At 30.5% G+C, this 19,812-nt stretch overlaps 2 protein-coding genes across 4 annotated transcripts; one reads left to right on the forward strand and one right to left on the reverse strand.

Moving 5' to 3' along the window:
- Positions 1–9,890: 9,890 nt before the first annotated feature.
- Positions 9,891–12,957, forward strand: LOC107937381 (phosphatidylcholine:diacylglycerol cholinephosphotransferase 1). Of its 2 annotated transcripts, XM_016870253.2 has the most exons (4): positions 9,905–10,419; positions 10,647–10,784; positions 11,931–12,219; positions 12,742–12,957. In XM_016870253.2, the coding sequence occupies exons 1-4, from the start codon at positions 10,039–10,041 to the stop codon at positions 12,747–12,749; spliced, it is 816 nt and encodes a 271-aa protein (XP_016725742.2). In that variant the 5' UTR covers positions 9,905–10,038; the 3' UTR covers positions 12,750–12,957. The 2 variants fall into 2 exon arrangements, with proteins under 2 accessions (XP_016725741.2, XP_016725742.2); XM_016870252.2 differs by lacking the exon at positions 12,742–12,957 and having other exon boundaries at positions 9,891–10,419; positions 11,931–12,384.
- Positions 12,562–15,155, reverse strand: LOC121230813 (protein POST-ILLUMINATION CHLOROPHYLL FLUORESCENCE INCREASE, chloroplastic). 2 transcript variants are annotated; one of them, XM_041116273.1, is made up of 8 exons: positions 14,776–15,155; positions 13,914–14,037; positions 13,724–13,808; positions 13,550–13,628; positions 13,326–13,439; positions 13,145–13,257; positions 12,963–13,073; positions 12,562–12,872 (listed from the first exon to the last, which is right to left on the reverse strand). In XM_041116273.1, exons 1-8 carry the CDS (start codon positions 14,849–14,851, stop codon positions 12,753–12,755), a joined length of 822 nt encoding a protein of 273 aa, XP_040972207.1. In that variant the 5' UTR covers positions 14,852–15,155; the 3' UTR covers positions 12,562–12,752. The 2 variants fall into 2 exon arrangements, with proteins under 2 accessions (XP_040972207.1, XP_040972206.1); XM_041116272.1 differs by having other exon boundaries at positions 13,914–14,040.
- Between the last annotated feature and the right edge of the window lie 4,657 nt (positions 15,156–19,812).

Consider the following 19,812-nt stretch of genomic DNA (forward strand, 5'->3'; position numbering starts at 1 on the left):
TCTTCTCTTTATGAAATTTCTTAATAACTATTATTGCTAATATAATAGTTTAAAACTACTTAATTATCAAATATTTTATTTTAGACACTTAAAATAAAAAATTTACAATTTAAGTACTTATATTACATAATTCGATCATTTTGGTCCTTTCTATCAAAATCATAAACGGTAAATTGATATAGATTTTGCATATAACTAAAGTAAAATCCATGTCATTTTTATTCATTAAAAATTATCATTCAGTCCCAAAACTTTTAATTTAATTGAAATGAGGTATAACCCTAAAAATTTGGGATATTTGCATTAGTGAGCCTCTGGTGTCAGTTCCAAACGTAACATTGAAGAGGAAGTAATTGGAAAGGGAAGATGAAGGAATTTGGATTAGGATTTCATTTGCAAATAGAATTCGGGGATTTTAGGAATGGTTGGAGACAGGGCCTTGTTCAAGTTCTTTTAAGCTTGGGCAACGTCTAAAGCACGCCAACGTTCAAGCAGCCGCCATGTGGGGCGTCGTTGCCACTACCGGCGCTCTTTGGCTCATCTAGGTGTATTTCTTTTCAATCATTTTGTTATTTATTGCTATTAGATCCATAGAAAAAATCGCTTTGATAGTTTTGTTGCGGAAGCGACGATAATATTAATAACAATATTATCAGAAATATTTAGATAATTATTATACCAACAATTATACTAAGAAAATTCCCAGTTAAATTGGAGGGGTCACAATGGTCCCGCTTAAAACCCAACAACTAGACAGAACTCACTTAGATATTTATAGCAATAATAACTAAATAAATATAACCAACATAAAGCTATTAAATAAAAGCAAACAAATAAGAAATAAAATACCAGAGTTTTAACGAGGTTCGGCCAATTTAGCTTACGTCCTCGGACACTACCAAATTAATATTTCCTCTAGAAATATTACAAAGGAGAAGATTTTGGGATAATACAACCAAAGGGGGAGGGTTCTATATATAACAAACCAAACCCCCTCCATTTCTATCTTTTCCTAATGTGGGATATTGCCAATATTCAACAAATCTCCACCTTGGCGATATTCCACATCTTCGAACATCTTCTCATAACACAAACTTCAATAGTGTCTTCAATTTTGCAACCAATCGCCTTCTTCCCTTTTGGTAGTTGTGCCAGCTTCCACATCTTGTTTTTCTCTAGAGATTGCATTTCCTCTTCCATTGCACCTAACCATCTATAATTCTCTAAACTCTGAATGGCTTCGGTGTAAGTGGATGGAATATTATCAACAACTGGAAGTGCATAAGCTACCATGTCAGTGAAACGAGCTGGTTTCTGAATTTCTCGTCTCTGCCTTCTGACTGCAATTGGCTCTGATTGCTGTTGAGGTTCTTGGGTAGAAACCTCTTCCTCATCTGACTCTGCATCTGCCAATGAAGAATCACTAGTGGTACCTTCTGCTGGAATTACCACACTCTGCTCAAACTCCACCTGCTGCGGAGTACACTCCACCTGCTGCGAAGTACTACTCACTCCTTCTGGATTTACCTTATTCAACATGGCAGATTCATGAAAGGTAACATCCCTACTGATTATCGTCTTCTTTGCCTCTAGACACCACAAACGATATCCCTTAACACCAGCATTGAAGCCCATGAATAGAGCCTTCTTTGCTCTTGGATCTAACTTTGATTCTTTCACATGATAATATGCAATAGAACCAAAAATGCGTAAGGTGTCATAATCAGTAGCAGGTTTTTCATACCATTTCTCCAAAGGAGTCTTGCCATTTATAGCAGATGATGGCAAATGATTGATGAGATGTTGAGCGTACGTCACAGCCTCAGTCCAAAACTTTCTATCTAATCCAGCATTAGATAACATACATCGAACTTTCTCCACAAGCGTTCGATTCATACGCTCTGCCACCCCATTCTGTTGCGGTGTTCCACCTACGGTGAAGTGCCTTACTATGCCACAATCTTGGCATATCTTCAGGAAAGGATCGCTTTTATATTCTCCACCGTTGTCTGATCGGAGAACCTTAATCTTCCTTCCTGTCTGATTTTCAACTTTAGTTTTCCACTTAAGGAAAACTTCAAGCACCTCATCTTTGTTCTTCATAGGAAACACCCAAACTCGTCTGGAAAAATCATCAATAAAGGTGACAAAATAACGTCTTCCTCCAAGTGATGGAGTCTTGGACGGTCCCCATACATCAGAATGCACATAATCCAGAATACCTTTAGTATTGTGAATCCCAGTGCCAAATTTCACCCTTCGTTGTTTTCCCAGAACACAATGCTCGCAAAATTCAAATTTGCAAGTCTTTGTACCTTTCAATAATCCTTGCTTGGCTAGATTTTGCAAGGATTTTTCACCAGCATGGCCCAAACGCATATGCCACAGCTGTGTTGCCTCAGCGTCCTTCTTGGTACTCGTAATTGCTGCTGCTGTTGTCCCGACCACTGTACTACCTTGGTAGTAATACAGATTGTTCTTTCTTATGCCTTTCAACATCACCAATGCTCCTGAAGTTGCTTTAAGAACTCCATCTCGTATTGTCACAACTAGGCCTTTAGATTCTAACGACCCCAAAGAGATGAGATTCTTCTTCAACTTTGGGACATATCGTACATCCCGCAAAATTCTAGTAGATCCATCATGACTCCTCAGTTTAATTGAACCTATCCCGGCTATTTTACATGTGTTATCATTACCCATGTAAACAACCCCTTCATCTAGTTTTTGAAATTCAAAGAACCATTCCCGAATGGGACACATATGATAGGAACAACCAGAATCCATGATCCACTCATCTGCATATAATGTTGAAGATGTCATACTAAGAGAAAAGTCTGACTCTGCTTCACTATTGCATTCTGCAACATTTGCATCTTGCGGAGTCTTCCCTTTTTTCTTCAATTTTGGACAATCTTTCTTCCAATGTCCTTTTTCTTTGCAAAAAGAACATTCATCTTTGGCAACAGCTCGACCTTTGGACTTTCTTCTCTTCCCCTTAGACTGACTTTGCTGACGACCTCTTGTTACCAATGCTTCCACTGCTGCTTCACCTGAACCTTTCAACTTATCCTTTCGGCGTAGTTCATAGCTATACAATGCAGCAGTTACTTCATTGAAAGTTACTTCCGATTTTCCATGAAGTAGAGTAGTTTCAAGGTACTCAAACTCCTCAGGAAGCGATCCCAACAACATTAACGCCAAGTCTTCGTCTTTAAAAGTCACATCCAAATTCAATAAATCAGCCACCAGCTGATTAAAATTGGTAATGTGCTCGTTCATCGTGGTACCAGGAACATAACTGAAACGAAACAGTCTTTTCTTCATATGTAACTTATTTTGACTGTTCTTCTTCAGAAATTTCTCCTCCAATGCTTTCCACAATTTACTTGCAGAAGTCTCTTTACTGAATGTATACTTCTGCTCTCTGGAAAGACATGATCGAATTGTACCACATGCCAATCGGTTGATGGTCTTCCATTCTTTATCATCAACCCCTTCTGGTTTTTCTTCCTCAATGGCAATATCTAGACCCTGTTGAAAGAGGGCATCTAGAAGCTCACTTTGCCACATGCCGAAATGACCTGTTCCATCAAAAATTTCCACTACAAATCTCGTATTTGCAGTTCCAATCCTCGGCAAAATGTACGAAGTGGAAGTTGTTGATATGGATGGTTTTTCTTCTGTCATTTTTGCCATAGCTTCTACTTAATAGCCACCAAATGCAGAATACCCACAAGCTTTAGGAAATGTTTCTGATGTGTAAGATCAGACTAAGCTGCAAACACAGAGCATACTACAAAACCTTGGCTCTGATACCAATTGTTGCGGAAGCGACGATAATATTAATAACAATATTATCAGAAATATTTAGATAATTATTATACCAACAATTATACTAAGAAAATTCCCAGTTAAATTGGAGGGGTCACAATGGTCCCGCTTAAAACCCAACAACTAGACAGAACTCACTTAGATATTTATAGCAATAATAACTAAATAAATATAACCAACATAAAGCTATTAAATAAAAGCAAACAAATAAGAAATAAAATACCAGAGTTTTAACGAGGTTCGGCCAATTTAGCTTACGTCCTCGGACACTACCAAATTAATATTTCCTCTAGAAATATTACAAAGGAGAAGATTTTGGGATAATACAACCAAAGGGGGAGGGGTTCTATATATAACAAACCAAACCCCCTCCATTTCTATCTTTTCCTAATGTGGGATATTGCCAATATTCAACAAGTTTATCATCGAATTTTCCCTTGTATATGTATTAAATTGTTTTCGGATTTGTCTTTGTGAGATTTGAGATGAAGAAGAAGATGTTTTGTTTTTGTTTGTTTTTTTCTCAAATTCTAAATTAAAATTCGAGGAAGAAGATGACAGTTTAGATTTTGGGGTTTCAACGATTTAATTATTGTATACCATTAGTACAGTGCAAATTATATTTTCCACATTTCAAAATAGTATTTTACGATATAGTAAATTGTGCCACGTGGCATTCAATGAATAATTCATATGTCAAAAAATATCATGTCAAATAGTTGTTATGTTTTTTACCGGGAGTTATTAAAATGAATGAATTATATAATGTGAGTGCCTAATTAAATTTATTATTATTATTTTGGGTATCTAAAATAGAGTTGGATGATTATCTGTGTAGCTTAAATTGTTAGTCATTGTACTTTTATAAATTTTGAGAATTAGTCCCTATTCTTTAAAAAGTTAAAATTTCAATGTATTTCTTCAATTTAAAAGTCCAAGTTCAAGTCCAATCATCAGTGCACTTAATCTTTAACTTTTTTAAGTACAAATATTAAATCTCGAATTTTATCAAAGTATAAAAACTAACATCATATTTTAACCAATAGACTATAAAGTGAGTGTTACATTCGCATGTCATTTTAATTACTTTTGGTTAAAATATGTCATAAGTTCATTTACTCTTCACAAATTTAAATTTTAGTTCTTATAATTTTGTTTTCAGGAATTTAATCATATTATTTTTCAAATTTCAAAATTCAAATCTAATCGATAATTTTGTTTTTTTTAGGTTAAATTTGTTAGTATGACATTTTGAATTAAAAAAATACTTACTTAGTAGCAATGTAACTAAAAAAAATTACACTATAATGAACCTACATTTAACAAAATCCGAAAGGTAGATGGACTAAATTTCAAGAAATAAAAGTATATAGACTATATTACAAATTTATAAGGAGTACAAGGACTTATGACATATTTTAACAGAATAATAATGTTACTTGTTTAAATCTAAACTAGAATTACCCATTCTCAACCCTTAAATAGGAAGATAAACGCGCTTCAGCCTGTTCGAACCCATGTCTTCCTACATTAACAATAATGTCAATATCAACCAAACTAAGACTCAAACACCCAAATGACCATGTAGGATTGCCGTTAGAGAGGTAACGGAGCTTAACTGCAGAGTGACTACTTCGTAACAAAACGATAACATAAGTGACTAAAACGTAATATTTCAAACACAAGAGACTAAAACATAAAAACAAAAGTGACTATTTTTATAATTTACCCTTTTTTATCAAATTGAAATAATAATTTTAAAAAAAAAAAGAGAAAAATAATATATTTATAACTCCACTAGAGCCATCATTAGGTAAGCAACAAGTGTAAATAATATATTTATTGAATTTTGTTTATTTCGAATATGAATTCCTTTAGATTAAATTCATTGTATTGAAAAGAAGTTAGAAATATAACTTCATTTAATAAATATTAGGTTGATTTAATAAAACATGATTAGTTTTTTTTATATAGAATTAATTTCCAAATTAAATATTATTTATACAAAATCCGTAAATCATAGAAAAACATTAAAAAAGCAGTTGGAAAAATAAAATTCCAACTCAACCATCACCATACATTTTTTGCTAATTTTTCAAGAGATTCTTCTTTATAACTCTACCTACCACCATCCCATTATTTATTGTTTTAATTTGGCAAACTGTTGTTTTCTTGAAGACTCTGGGTTTCTTGCATGCAGTTCACACATTTTCATTTTTTTTTATAATAATTTATAAAAATATTATAATATAGTTTTTTTTTCCTAATATAGTTAATTATGTACTACTTTGTTGGGCAAACTCAATTAATCACCTCCTTTCTTGGTGCCTTCCCTGTCATGATCTGTTCCATTTTTTTTTAATTTACTCATTTTTAATATATATTTTATTGAAAAAAAAAACATGAGTAGAGGGATGGTCCAACTCCTACAACTATTTCATTTATTTATTTCAAATAACTATTAGTAAATTCTTAATTTAATTATTTCTTTGTTTAATCTCCCAAAGAAAGTCAATAAGATAATATATATACATAAGGGTGAGCGTTCGATCGAATCGAATCGAATTGAATGAAAAATTTTGAGTTAATCGAGTTGACGAATCATATTTTATCATCCTAATTTGATTTGAAATTTTCTCGAATCGAGTCAAGCGAGATGGAATTCAAATCGAATCGAATATATTTGTTCGAGTTAAATTTTAAAAAATAATTTTTGGTCATTGTAACCACTGTCTCCCATCGTAATAAAATTTGTCTACCTTAATCAAAATTTTTATTAACTTTCATCACCTTATAATTTATTTATTAATATTTTATATACGGGTTAGCTTCTTTGCTTGCTTAGTTGTTTCAATTATCTTTAGATTCTTGTCACTATGTATTTTAGAATTAAAAAATATTAAATGTAAAAATGTAATTTTTTAATAAAATTTATTTTAAAGATAAAATGTGAAATTGATACCAATATAAAATTTTAACATGAATATTTAATGGCATAATTAATAATTCAATTTTAATATAAATATTCAATATGACTAAACAATTCAATAATATAAATAATATAAAATGTGAAATTTAATTTAATAATATAAATAGTAGATATAAATAAAATTATTACTATTTATGTTTAGTAATTTTTTTGGATAATTTTGATTTTTTATTTGAGAGTAAAGGGTGAGAAGTAAAAATTTAAGGGGAAAATAAAAAGTTTTGAGAGATAAAAGTTTGAGGAAAAGTAAATTAGAGGAATAAAATTTTGGAGGGAAAATATTAAAAAAAAATTGGGGGAGATGGATTTGGGGTAGATGGGAGGTGGGATTGGAAGGAAGTAACAGTTTTAGGGGGAAAGTGTGAGGGAGTAAAAATTATGGGGGAAAATAAAAAGTTTTGAGGGTTTTTGGGAGTAAAATTTTGATAAAAAGTAAATGGAAGAGTAAAATTTTGATGGGAAATGGATTTTGGGTAGATTGGAGGTTGGGATGGAAGAGGAGTAAAAGTTTTGGGGGGAAAGTGGGAATGAGTAAAAGTTTTGAGGGAAAAGTAAAAAGGTTTGGGAGTTTGGGGTAAAAATGTAAAATATTATAGTTTGATATTAGAATTATTCGAGTTATTCGAATTCGAAAACTCAACTCGATTCGAACTCGAAATTCGAAAAAAATTCAAGTTGACTCGAATAACTCTATTAACTCAAATAATTCGATTCGTTTAACTCGAAATTCGAAAATTTTTTGATTTTTTCAAGTCGAATCGAGTTTTGCTCACCCCTATAATATACATCTTAATAAGGGATTTTTTAAATAAATTATATTTAAATTATTAATTTCATTTATTTTATTAAAAAGATTGTATAATATCAAATAAAAAACAAAAGTCACGGGTTACATTTTTATTGGTTGATATCGTTGAGAAGATATCATTTACGGCCAAACTATGAAATTATATACTTTTTCTAATAGTGAATGTAATGGAGAGATTTAGTTAGTTAAATTAATTTCTTTATTATTAAATGATTAATTTAGTCTTTATATTATTAAAAAATTAAATAAATTAAAATTAAAATAGAATTAACATTTATTGTTTAAAAAAATATAATTTTATACTTTTAAAGTTTTGATGGTTCTATATTTGAATCATTGATTCCTTCTTCCTTTGTTACACTATCTTTAATAATTATTTGCCACAAGGGCATTTATGTAATTTCAAGGAGCATAGATAGAGGGTAAGCAGGACTTGTCTCCCTTTGATTAAATGGAGTAATAATAATTTTAGTCCCTCAATTACAATTTATCCAATTTAAACCCTTTTAAGCAAAATTTTTCATTTTTATTCCCCAAAATTTTAGAATTTTATTTTGACGGTTCAATATTGAACTTCTAATTTCGTCTCTAATAATTATATATATATTTGACAAGTTTTTAGCAACGAATTTTCAACACCAAACAACTCTCTCTTTTTCAAAGAAAAATAACACTCCTTTTTAAAAATTGTTCATTGAATATTAATATAAATAAATATTTTTATTATATTTAAAAATAATTTTCGAATGGAAAGGACTTTATCCAATGAAACAGTTGACGAATCTAATTGGACACCTGAGAATATACTCATGGAGATCCATTTACAAAGTGATTTTCAATCATCACATTAATATTTGATTTAGTTACATTTATTGGTGCATTATATTTTCTATTCTACCAAATTCTCATCCTAATTTACCTAACTTTATCCTTCCTTAAATTTATTAAAATGAAAATTGCCCATCATACGTCCTCTCGAATTCACATTTTTCTGAATTAATAACAATATTAATGTCAATAAAATTAAGACTCAATTAATAATAAAATACTTAAATTTCAAAAGAATAATTTAATATAATTATATTATAACTCAAGAATTTAATTTAAACTATTTTAATATTATATAATATAATAATTTAAAATTAATAACATATGCTTAATATTTTTAAATATATATATACATTTAACATATTTATCTTCTTGGTCCTCAACTTATTGGGTTGAAAAAGTGAATCAAACAACTGAATGTGACTTGCATTAATCCTACACTCAATCAAACATATCATTAACCAAGAATAACCCCACCAAAAGAAATAAATGTTATGATTAAGACTCATCACACCCACTTTTTTCTGCTATTTTTTTCTTTATAAAATATGATAAAAGAACAATTATTTTTGGAGTTTTTTTTTTCCATTTCAGATAAATTTAATCATTATTTTTATATTTTTTTGTCATTAATTTTTACAAATAATTAAATTGTTTTTTTATCTATCAAAATGGGATAAGTGAAAAATTATTTACAAAAATAAATATTTACTATAGTTCCCCGTCAACGGCACCACCCAATTTTCCTCCCAATCATTAAGCCATGATTTGTTAAAAAAAAATAATATTTTTGATGCCATCAGCATATCAAACGGTATTGACGAGTTTTAAAAATGAAAAAAAAAAGTTGAAAATGAAATAATACATGAGAGCTTGTCAACGTAACTAAAATCATAATTAAAATGTTTTAGATTTTTAAACATAAAAACCTGTATGGCAATCAACGCATACTATATGTTTTTTAAATTTTTATGAATTTATATTTTTTTATTTTTGAATATTTTTATATTTTAACTTATTTGTTGACGTGTCATATAAAATAAATAATGTCATACCAATATCAAATACATTTGGATTACTACTGTGTACGTTATCACACCAACATCTTTAAAAAATTAATTTTTTATTTCATTTTTATTAAAAATAATTTATTTTTTAAAAAAATTAATAATCGAAATCACCTTAAAAATATGATAATTTAACAAAAAAATATAAATATCAAGGACTAAACTTATTATTATACCTTTTATTAAAAAAATTTCAAATTATTTAATATATAAGAAAAAGACGATATTCCGAAACATATGATATAAATATTAAACTAATTTGGAATCTCATGCATAATTATTTCTAAATTTTCATTATTTGTTTTTTAAAATAATTTCATAATAAAATTAATAAATATTTTAAACAGAAAAAAAAATGACTTTTATGTTTTTTAGGATTGCTTTTCTCATCGACAATTCTTAGGAAACCCCGCCATTATAATTTCCCCTTTTTTTTTCTTTCACAAATTATTCACAAAAAACACTGTCACTTTCTTTTGCATCTCTCTTCTCGTTGAGCACCACTGGCAACCATGAAGACCGCCGAGGCAACCGCCGCCACGACGACCGTTCTCAGCCGCGGTTACAAACGTTCCCCCAAATCCAACGGCAAGGTCAACGGCACAGCTGCTAAGAAAACCGGCGTTAATCATTGCAATGGTGGTGACATTTCTAACGGGAAAGCATCGTTCATGAAGTGGACACTCGACGACGTCGTTTACGTCGCTAAATACCACCGCTTACCCTGTTTTTTCGCGGCGTGGTTCTTGTTTTTCATATACGTGGAGTACACGCTCCGGATGGTACCGGATTCATCCCCGCCGTTTGATCTGGGGTTCGTCGTCACACGATCTTTCCACCGCGCCTTGGCTTCGTGGCCGGAACTTAATTCCCTTTTAGCTGCTCTTAACACGGTATTTTAATTAAATATGTTCAAATTTTCCCCCCTTTATTTTAATCTGATCTAACTATCCTAAAGAACAAGCCAATGTGGTTTTGTTTATTTCTTGCTTGCATGCTTAAAACTTATAAACCCCATTGTTTTTTTTTCAAACATTTTCAAATTAGGTAAATGAAATCCCTTAATTTGTGCTTAGATTAATGGTCCGATGAACTTTGATTATATTTATATTTTTTGAAGGTATTTGTTGCGATGCAATCAGTCTATATAATAGGGACATGGGTCGTTGAAGGTCGACCAAGGGCGACAATTTCTGCTCTGTTCATGTTTACGTGTCGTGGGATTCTTGGTTACTCAACGCAGCTGCCATTACCTCAGGTTTAATTCTTTAATCTAATTTCTATGACACGCCGCCCGCCGCCGGGTACTCTCATTTTTGCTGCGCCGTGTAACGCAGCTTTGTCATTTAGTATTTATCTATTTTGGCAACTTACCGCCGTTTCAATGAGTTTTGCCACCACCCACGGTGCTCCCTAGTATGGATCAAACGATTAAAATGGCAACCCGGTTGCTTTCCCTTAGATTTGAACTAGGGATTACAAAAGGGTGATTATAAGTTTTTAATCCCTGAACTTAATAATTAGGTTCACTTTGGTACATAATTTTTTTTTCCAGTTTAATATTTAAACTCGACAATTAAGTCTATTTTAATAACTGAACTTGGGAGTGGAAAATTTTGATAATATAACGCAATGAGATTGTGCCAAGTTAGACTTAAAGCATTTTTAAGGGATGATGTGACAATTTCAAAGCGATACTTTATCAAGTTTTGGAGTAAGTTCAGAGATTTGGAATTAGAAAAAATGGAAATATTAAGGTATCAAAATGAACAGAATTATCAAGTTGGGGACTAAAAGTTATATTTACCTATTAAAAAAATATCAAGCCATTGGATTCGACCTAAATGAGCAGACTTTTAATTTTTTAACTAAAATTTTAGATTTAGAGTTTGGGTCAAACTCCAATGGTCAATTTACCCAAATATCAATCTTTTAAATTATACAATTTTTTATGATTTTCTAATATTTAACTATTATTTTAATTAAGCAATTTTTTTATAAGATTTTATAATATGTATTTTATTTAATCGTGTAAAGACTATGGGTGAGTTTGAACGAGTGATGTTTTATTTGCGGTTAGTATAAAAATAGGGGTTTCAATGAGATTAAATATTATAGCGATAATATAGGTGAGACAAAAAATAAGCTAACCGTATCAATCCCTCCGAAAAAATTTTATATAAATTTTTGGGTCGGAATCAGCTGGAATCATGGAGTTTTCCTTTTTTTTGAGGTCAGTTCGGATGTTAGAAGATTTAAATTAAAATCTGTTAAATTAAAATCTGACTTACCCGATCGGTCTGCGAATCGTTTCCTGTTCCCCTCTATTTTTTGTGATTTGAAATGTTATGATATCAAAACATTGATATACATATATATGATTGTAAGAGTTCATCAATGGCAGGAATTTGTGGGGTCAGGAATGGATTTTCCGGTAGGGAATGTATCGTTTTTCCTCTTCTACTCCGGCCATGTTGCCGGATCTGTGATTGCTTCGTTAGACATGAGGCGAATGCAGAGATGGGAATTAGCATGGTTGTTTGACATACTCAATGTACTTCAAGCCGTGAGATTGCTCGGTACGAGGGGTCATTACACGATCGATCTGGCGGTTGGCGTCGGTGCCGGGATTTTATTCGATTCGCTCGCGGGCAAGTATATAGAGAGCAGGAGAAAATCTGCAGTTGCTTCAGGTACCATGAAGTTAGGCTAAAAAGCTAGAAATGGCAGAATGGGGCAGTGTAATGTAATCAATAGTCACTAATAGTAGCCAAATGAACTTGTTTTTAAATGTTCAATTTCAGCCAAGTTTTTCAGTTCATCAATAATTGAATCGGCTAAGTCTTTAGTTTAATCAATTGAACTAGTTCGCACTGGGCTTTGGACGGGTTTCTTGTTGGTTTATTGTCCAATTGATTCGATTGGTCAATCTGATTCAGTTCAGATAACCATGTTTTCATCACATTTTTTGGTTAAAAAATGATCGAATAAATTATGGCAAATCAAACTCAATTGAATAATGGGAAAACCTCAAATGATTTTGGCCCCGAAAAGGGCTTTTGAATGATTTAATTTATAAGAGGGACTAAAGGAAAATTTTCCCATTTTCAATATATCTTCATGCTTAATGCTACATTCTATACAACAATGGTCACATTTTAATCTTTAAGAAAACTATACTGAATAATTAAAATGTTACATTGTATGAAATGCAGGTGTATGACCACTACTCTTCAACATCAGAATCAAGAGGGCAAGATCCATCATCTACATTAGCCAAAGGGTTATATAAGTGTGAAGTAGGATCCATACATCCAGGAACCCAATCAAGACTGCATCGATCACCCTGTAAAACGATGTTTTATTCATGGAATTCATGCATAAATCGAACATTAAAAAGAACCATAAAATAAAACATGTATTTTTTATAACTTACTCCTTCTTTAGACAAGTTGCCAATCATAGCACATCTATCCACAACAATACTCGTGTCTGGAAATATTGCTCTGTCACATGCACCTTCTTTACTCAGCTCCTCTGCCAAACCCTGCAACAACAATACGTGTGAGTATGAAATGTATATCGAGAGCTCGGAACATCGTATCCTTGTACTCGTACCTGGTTAAAGAATTCAATCGGTCTGTTTTGCCATGCTTTTGGAACTTGGAATTGGAGTCTGTAAGGACCATCCCAATCAACTCCATTTGTGAATGAGAAGATCAAGTTCACAGCTGCCAAAGAAAGGATCGAGTTAAATTTCCTGATAAAAGGAAATCGAATTCGTAAAATAGACACAAACCATGCTTAGGGATGCATATCTGGATGGTGTATATCGGATTATCAACTTTGCCTCGAGCTTTCTTTAGCATTTGTCTAGGTTCACCACCACACATGATAGGTTGATTGAAACCTCCTGCAGAGTTACATTTCATCGGATTCTAGTCATTTTGAGCTTGGGAATGGAAACCAAATTGTGGGAATCAACAATTATCTGTTTGGGGGGTAAAGGGTATGAGAAATTACCATTAAAAGCAATCCCGAACTCTTCGTTCGGAGCGAGTTTGCTTGCTTCTGGATTGTAGAAAAGCTTCAACTTTTCTCCCTGTCATAAAAAAAAAAGGCAATCTCTATAGCAAAAAAAACAGACTAAAAGAGTAGCTTAAGCAGCATATAAAAAACTAGCAATGGTGAACTTACAGAGGTAGGAGGAAGACCGTTCATGGTTTTCCAATATACCGGAGCCTTCCCTAGTTCGAACATTGCCCACGAAGGGAGCGGATACCTGTCGATTGGTTTACAATGAGAGGTACATATAACTTTGGCATGCAAATTCCTCTATATTTCCCACTTAAGGCTTAACCAAAAAGAAGGGAGCTTGAGTTCATACTCTTTAATTTCTTGCATAGGACTTGCTGTAACAGTAGCAGTAGCACTCACTTTCCCATTAATATTGGCTGATCTTTTCTTCTTTGGAGATTTATTTCGCAATGAAGCACCCATAAAGCTACTAGCTGCTATTGAAAAAAAATACAAAACTCTTAGCTATTTTGCATGGTATTTGGATTTTATGGCTCAAATGGTATAATTTCAAATTAGTTATGCAAGGGAACTATGTTTACTCAGACTCGGGTGCATATCCGACATGGGTATAATCAGTTTTTCAAAAAATTTTCCATGTATTTAAAGGATTTTTGGAGGTCATATCCTCGTTTCTGTGTGTTGGACACAAGTACTTTATGAAAAATGAAGAGTCCGAGCAACGATTACCTATTTGCCACTTTATGCATAAAAGTCATGTTTAATACAACATGGGAAAACCATGATACAACATTAAATAACTTTTAAATTGAAGATAAAATGATTGGATGATTCCATTTTTCTTCAATATATTTCCCAATATAAATCAAGAAAGATGGTTTGATAGTTTATTAAGGGTCAAATTGAGAACAACAAAGAGCTGCAGTGATGAACCCTGAAATAATTGATCTTTCTTACATGAAAATTAGCTTCTGTTTAATCAAAAGGAACAACAAAGCTGTTAAAATGCCATTGGCTAGGCCTAGTTATGGAAGTCAAACAACACTAAAAGATCAATTAAGCAAGTTTCCACACAATAATTTCTCAAAGAATAAAAAACAACACAAAATACCACCACAACAGTATGAAAATCAAGGAAACATACAAGGAAAAAACAATAGATTGATTGAATAAGTAACAAATGGAAAGGATTGAACTTTGCCCTATTGTACCTCTCATTCGGTTAGTAGCTGAAAAGGGTTGAAAGGGTTGAGCTGGAGACCTAAAGATTGAAGCATTTGCAGCCATTTTTCTCTCACTGTTTCTCTGCAATTGTTTTTAACTTCTTAGAGACCTAATAGCCTCTTTTTTTTCTGAATAGTGAAAAAAGGGGAGAACTTTGGGTTTTTAGATAAGGAGAATGAAGTGAAGAAATATATGAAGAGGGGAAAAAAGAAAAAAAGAAAATCAGAAAAATAATATCTAATCCATGAAAATGACAAAATCAGATTATTTTAGAAAATTAAAGGGCTAAAACAAAAGGGTAACACAAAAATATCTTTGATTTTATTTGATTTCATATCTCAAATCTCTTGTTATCTAACACAACATCACCTTATCACCTCATCTCTCTCTTTGTCCTTTTCTCCTTGCTATTTTTTCTTTCTATAATCCACACCTTTTTCTTTTTTTTTTCCCACAGTAAAACCCAGTTTTTCTTTAGAACCCCATTATCATTTTAATCACACCATCGTTGTCAAAGTTCAAAATTTTTATGATTTTCACCTTTTAAAACTGCAAAAATAATAAAAACTTGATCATGCTCTTGCAAAGTTCTGAACTTTGGCATGCAAGTTTTATTAAATCAATTGGAAGGTGTTGGCTTTTGGCCTAATGGGGGTGTCAATTAGAACGAAAGAACATTGTGATGAAAGCTTGGGAGGCTGCAATATTTGGCAATGGTATTTCAAAACATGGTGCCAATGCATTGGCAACCAAGCTCCAATGGTTGATCCTAGATACCATTGGAGTCAATCTTTTGTGTATGGTTCGTAGTCTTGTTGATTGGGCTGCCCAGCTTCTCTCTTCGAGTCTGTGTTCTTGTAAGCCTTTGTTTTTAGTAATGGAATTTTGCTTATGCCCCCGAATCCACCAATCAAATCGAGGTCTTCGGCCGGGGAGTTTCCGGTTTGGATGTGAGGTTTATGTATATTATATATAGTTGATTAAGTTGTAGAATTTAAAATATGAGTTTATTGTTTTTATTTAATATTTAATAATTTTATTTATATATATTTTACTATGATTATATATTTCTTTGATTGAATTTCTAAAGGTAACAACTTAAAGTATTTTTTAATATTTATATTATAATATATTTAAATTTTATATGATATAAATTAAGATTTATATGTCAAAAAAATCTTTAAGAAAATGTAAAATAACTAATTAGGTTCTTGTATTAAATTCGCATATAATTTAGTCTCTGTTATTAATTAAAATAATCAATTAAGCCCATTTGTTAATGGTTTCCATCATTGACCACATTGACTATTAAAATAAATTGATGGATCAATAAAATGGTGACACATGATATCTTCTGGTTTAATCTAATATTTTTCTCATAAAATAATTAAAAAGTCATAAAAATTTATAAAAAAATTAGAAAAAAATTATAAAAATAAAAAATATTAAATATTAGAAAAATATTAAAAATATTAAAATTATAAAATATAAAAAATTATAAATATTATAATAAATCTAATAAATTATAAAAAAATTTATGAAACTAATAAAATTTATTTAAAATATTTAAAATTAACAAAATGTATTAGAGTTCTTAAAATAATACAAAATTGTAAAAGAATATTAAAATTGATATAAACTTATAAAAATTATTTAAAAATCATACAAACTTAAACTGGACTAGTTAGCATGAAATCAACGAGGGTACCGATTCAGGAAAGGCCGTTAGACCGATTGACTTGGGAATCAGGTGGTTGAACGAATTTTTTATTTTTTAATGTGTTTATCAAATCAAAATTTCATTATCCAACTATTAGCATATGTTAGAATCAAATATTATGACTAAGATTTTCAGAACTGGACTGATGGTTGAACTGATCTGGCCATGAGTTTGCCAGTCTAATGGCTTTTTCAGATCGATTAATTCATCCAGTTCAATTAAATAAACATTAAAAATTTAAAAAAAAATAAAAAACAAATAAAAATTGGTTCAACCGTTCGGTTCCTAAATCAACCAGTCTAATGGCTATTTCAGATCGATACCTTTGTTGATTTTGATCTAATCGGTGCAGCTGATTGATCCAGTCCAGTTCAGTTCAAGTTTTTATGATTTTTTTTATAATTTTTATAAATTTATATCAATTTTAATATTTCTAATAAATTTTTGATGACTTTTATACAATTTTAATAAGTTTTAATACCATTTTAAATATGTTTTTTCATCTACATTTCAGTAAAAATTTAGAGGTTTATTCTTAACTCATGAAAGATCAATAACTCGAAGACATGGCTTTATGCATAAAAGAATTAGAGAGTTCATTGTGAGGAATATTACTAAGTAAGTTTTGTTATGCAATCAAGTTGTTGCAACAATTTCAACTAAGCTTTTATTGAGAAAAGATTTAGTGGGAGATTTTTTTTCATCCATACGAGAGTGAGATTACATCATCAAATTTAAGTAAGTTATTGTTTTAAAGAAATTAGAGTAAAACCCCACAAACATAAGATCAAATCTGAATTGTGCAACCGGATGAATGTGTTAATTGCGTGTTTTTCAAGTTTTAAGGTAATAACCTAACCAAATAGGCATCTATTTGAACAATTATGTCGGAATAAATGCACGTGTCTAAGTGCTATTTGTTTCTATAATAGACATACTTGTTTGAATGATATGCGTATCTGTATTTGAGATGTTCAAGAGTCAAGTTATTTGTCTAAGTATGAAATTTCATTTGAAAATTAAAAGAGTTTAGATAAAAATATTAAGCATAAAAAATTAAGTCTATTTAAAATATGGGTCCGACTTGAACTCCAATCTTCGAGCCTTGGGGTAGCTTGACCCACTTTTAAATATTGTGATATTTAAGTTTAATATATTATGTAATTTATGTGACAATTATCGATAACTAACTATAATAATATAAATATTAAAAAATTTAAAATTTCTATTCCGATTCAGATCAAATTCAAACACACCTAAATACCAAATCAAGTACCTATTTAAACACTAAAATCAAACTAAGTAATAAACATTATAATAAACCATATACATAAATAATATGATGTATATAGAGAGCAATGAGTGGTCTCAATTATTAAAAATGGAAGTTATGGCTGGTATGACCTCATGGGTTTTGAAACCAATTAAAAACTTAAGCAATGGAATAATAAAAAGACATGATTTCAACTTTATAGACTCACTCTCCCCAACATTTGGAATTTCTAAGCAAATAAAGACACAAAGTATATTCATTACATTTTTATATTATTAATTCACAACAAGCAAAAAAAAAAAAATGGTTTCTTTTTCATCCAATAATGACTGAAATAACTATTTATAATAATATTTTTATATTTAATTTACTTAATTACTATTTTAATTTAATTACAAAGTTAGTAAAATTCAACTTGTTATTTTATCTAGGTAAACCATTATATTTTTTTTAGCATTTAATGTGTAAATGAAATTTCCGATTTCATTATATATTTATTTAATTGAATTGATATTATAAATCAGTTTAATGATAAATTGATTAAGAAAATTATTTTATATTTGATTTTTAATGAAATAATGAATATCAAAATAATGATGTTTTTACTCTTTTTTTCCGCCATTTTTATATGAAATACTTAATTACGAAAAACATAATATACCTAACCCTAAATAAAACTTATTCATGAGTGGGTTATCACTTTAGTTATGATTCAATTTTTGAATATTTTTCATAAATATAATTTTGATATTAACTTTTTCTTTCATTCATGTAGTAGATGTCGCAAAATATGATATATATAAATATATTTATTTTTTTAATTGAGTTTTAACTCGATTCGTATAGATATTATTATCAATGTAAGAGAACATGAATTTGAGTGTACTAAAACGCGTTATGGGTGTTCTAAACATTGTGTCAAAACGAACAAACAGGACCAGAACCTATAAAAAAAGTAATTTAAAGATGGTTTTAGTAGTTTAGGCTATGTTAAATGACTTTGGTATAAACGTTCGTATAGATGTTATTATCAATGTAGGATGACAAAAATTTGAATACACTAAAACGCATTACGAGTGTTCTAAACATTATATCGAAATAAATAATCAGGACCTGAACCTATAAAAATAATAATTTAAAGATGGTTTTAGTAGTTTAGGCTACGTTAAATGACTTTGGTATAAACGCCTTCAAAAAGTGCTTCCTTTAAACAAAAGTTTTTGGGGGTTCATTATTCAGTAATCTATAGACCAAAGCATGCTACCTTTCCTTTATTTAGTCATACTAGAGACGACACAATTGCCAATTTTACGCATGCAAACGCTGCTTAATTAACATTTTAAATACTACATTAAAAGCTAAAAACATGTTTTGTTTCTCGAGTTCACTAACAGTATTCCTTTTTCTAAAAAAAACTTTTCATGTTGATGTGATTATTTTTATTACATTGAAATTCATGTCAATTATTACATTTAACACGAACAAACATATTATTATCATTTTAGCAAACCCTTTTTAATAAATATATATATTTTCAAATGATTAAGTGTTGATGTTGTTGCTAAAAATGTAGGAGAATGTGAGTTCGAGTGTACTGAAACGCATTATATATCCTTTTATTTATAGGTTGGGAGGGGCTATAATGAGATTGTTCAAGAAACACTATTTACATTAATATATATATATATATTGCAAAAAAAATAAGAGTTAATTATGAGAGAAAACAGCAAGCATTTGCTTACGTCAAAAGAAAGCATGGTTTTGAAGTGAGCATGCAATGAATGAATGTCTGAGTGTAAGCAAAAGAACATGCATATGCTTTGTTCCTCCAATCAAAACTATGAATAAAATAATGGTTAAACCCATATCATATACCTGACTTTGAGACTGCTATCATTAATTCCTCGACCACATTTTTAATAATATTTTCAATAAACTACTCACTTCATCTTCTCCCAATGTCAATGTGTTTCTTTCTTTGTTCTTTTCACCCCCACAGTTTCTCTATTTTACAAGACAATGTCAACTTTT

The sequence above is a fragment of the Gossypium hirsutum genome, chromosome A06, assembly GCF_007990345.1.
Source record: "Gossypium hirsutum isolate 1008001.06 chromosome A06, Gossypium_hirsutum_v2.1, whole genome shotgun sequence".
NCBI classification, from domain to species: Eukaryota; Viridiplantae; Streptophyta; class Magnoliopsida; order Malvales; family Malvaceae; genus Gossypium; species Gossypium hirsutum.

Excerpts from the sequence above, each read along its gene's own strand:
- LOC107937381 (XM_016870252.2), top strand. The coding sequence starts at position 10,039 with ATGAAGACCGCCGAGGCAACCGCCGCCACGACGACCGTTCTCAGCCGC. Across the intron at positions 10,420-10,646 it reads TTTTAGCTGCTCTTAACACG|GTATTTGTTGCGATGCAATC; the intron begins GTATTTTAATTA and ends TATTTTTTGAAG. Across the intron at positions 10,785-11,930 it reads CGCAGCTGCCATTACCTCAG|GAATTTGTGGGGTCAGGAAT; the intron begins GTTTAATTCTTT and ends CATCAATGGCAG.
- LOC121230813 (XM_041116272.1), bottom strand. The coding sequence starts at position 14,851 with ATGGCTGCAAATGCTTCAATCTTTAGGTCTCCAGCTCAACCCTTTCAA. Across the intron at positions 13,809-13,913 it reads CCTATGCAAGAAATTAAAGA|GTATCCGCTCCCTTCGTGGG; the intron begins GTATGAACTCAA and ends ACCAATCGACAG. Across the intron at positions 13,629-13,723 it reads ACGGTCTTCCTCCTACCTCT|GGAGAAAAGTTGAAGCTTTT; the intron begins GTAAGTTCACCA and ends TTTTTATGACAG.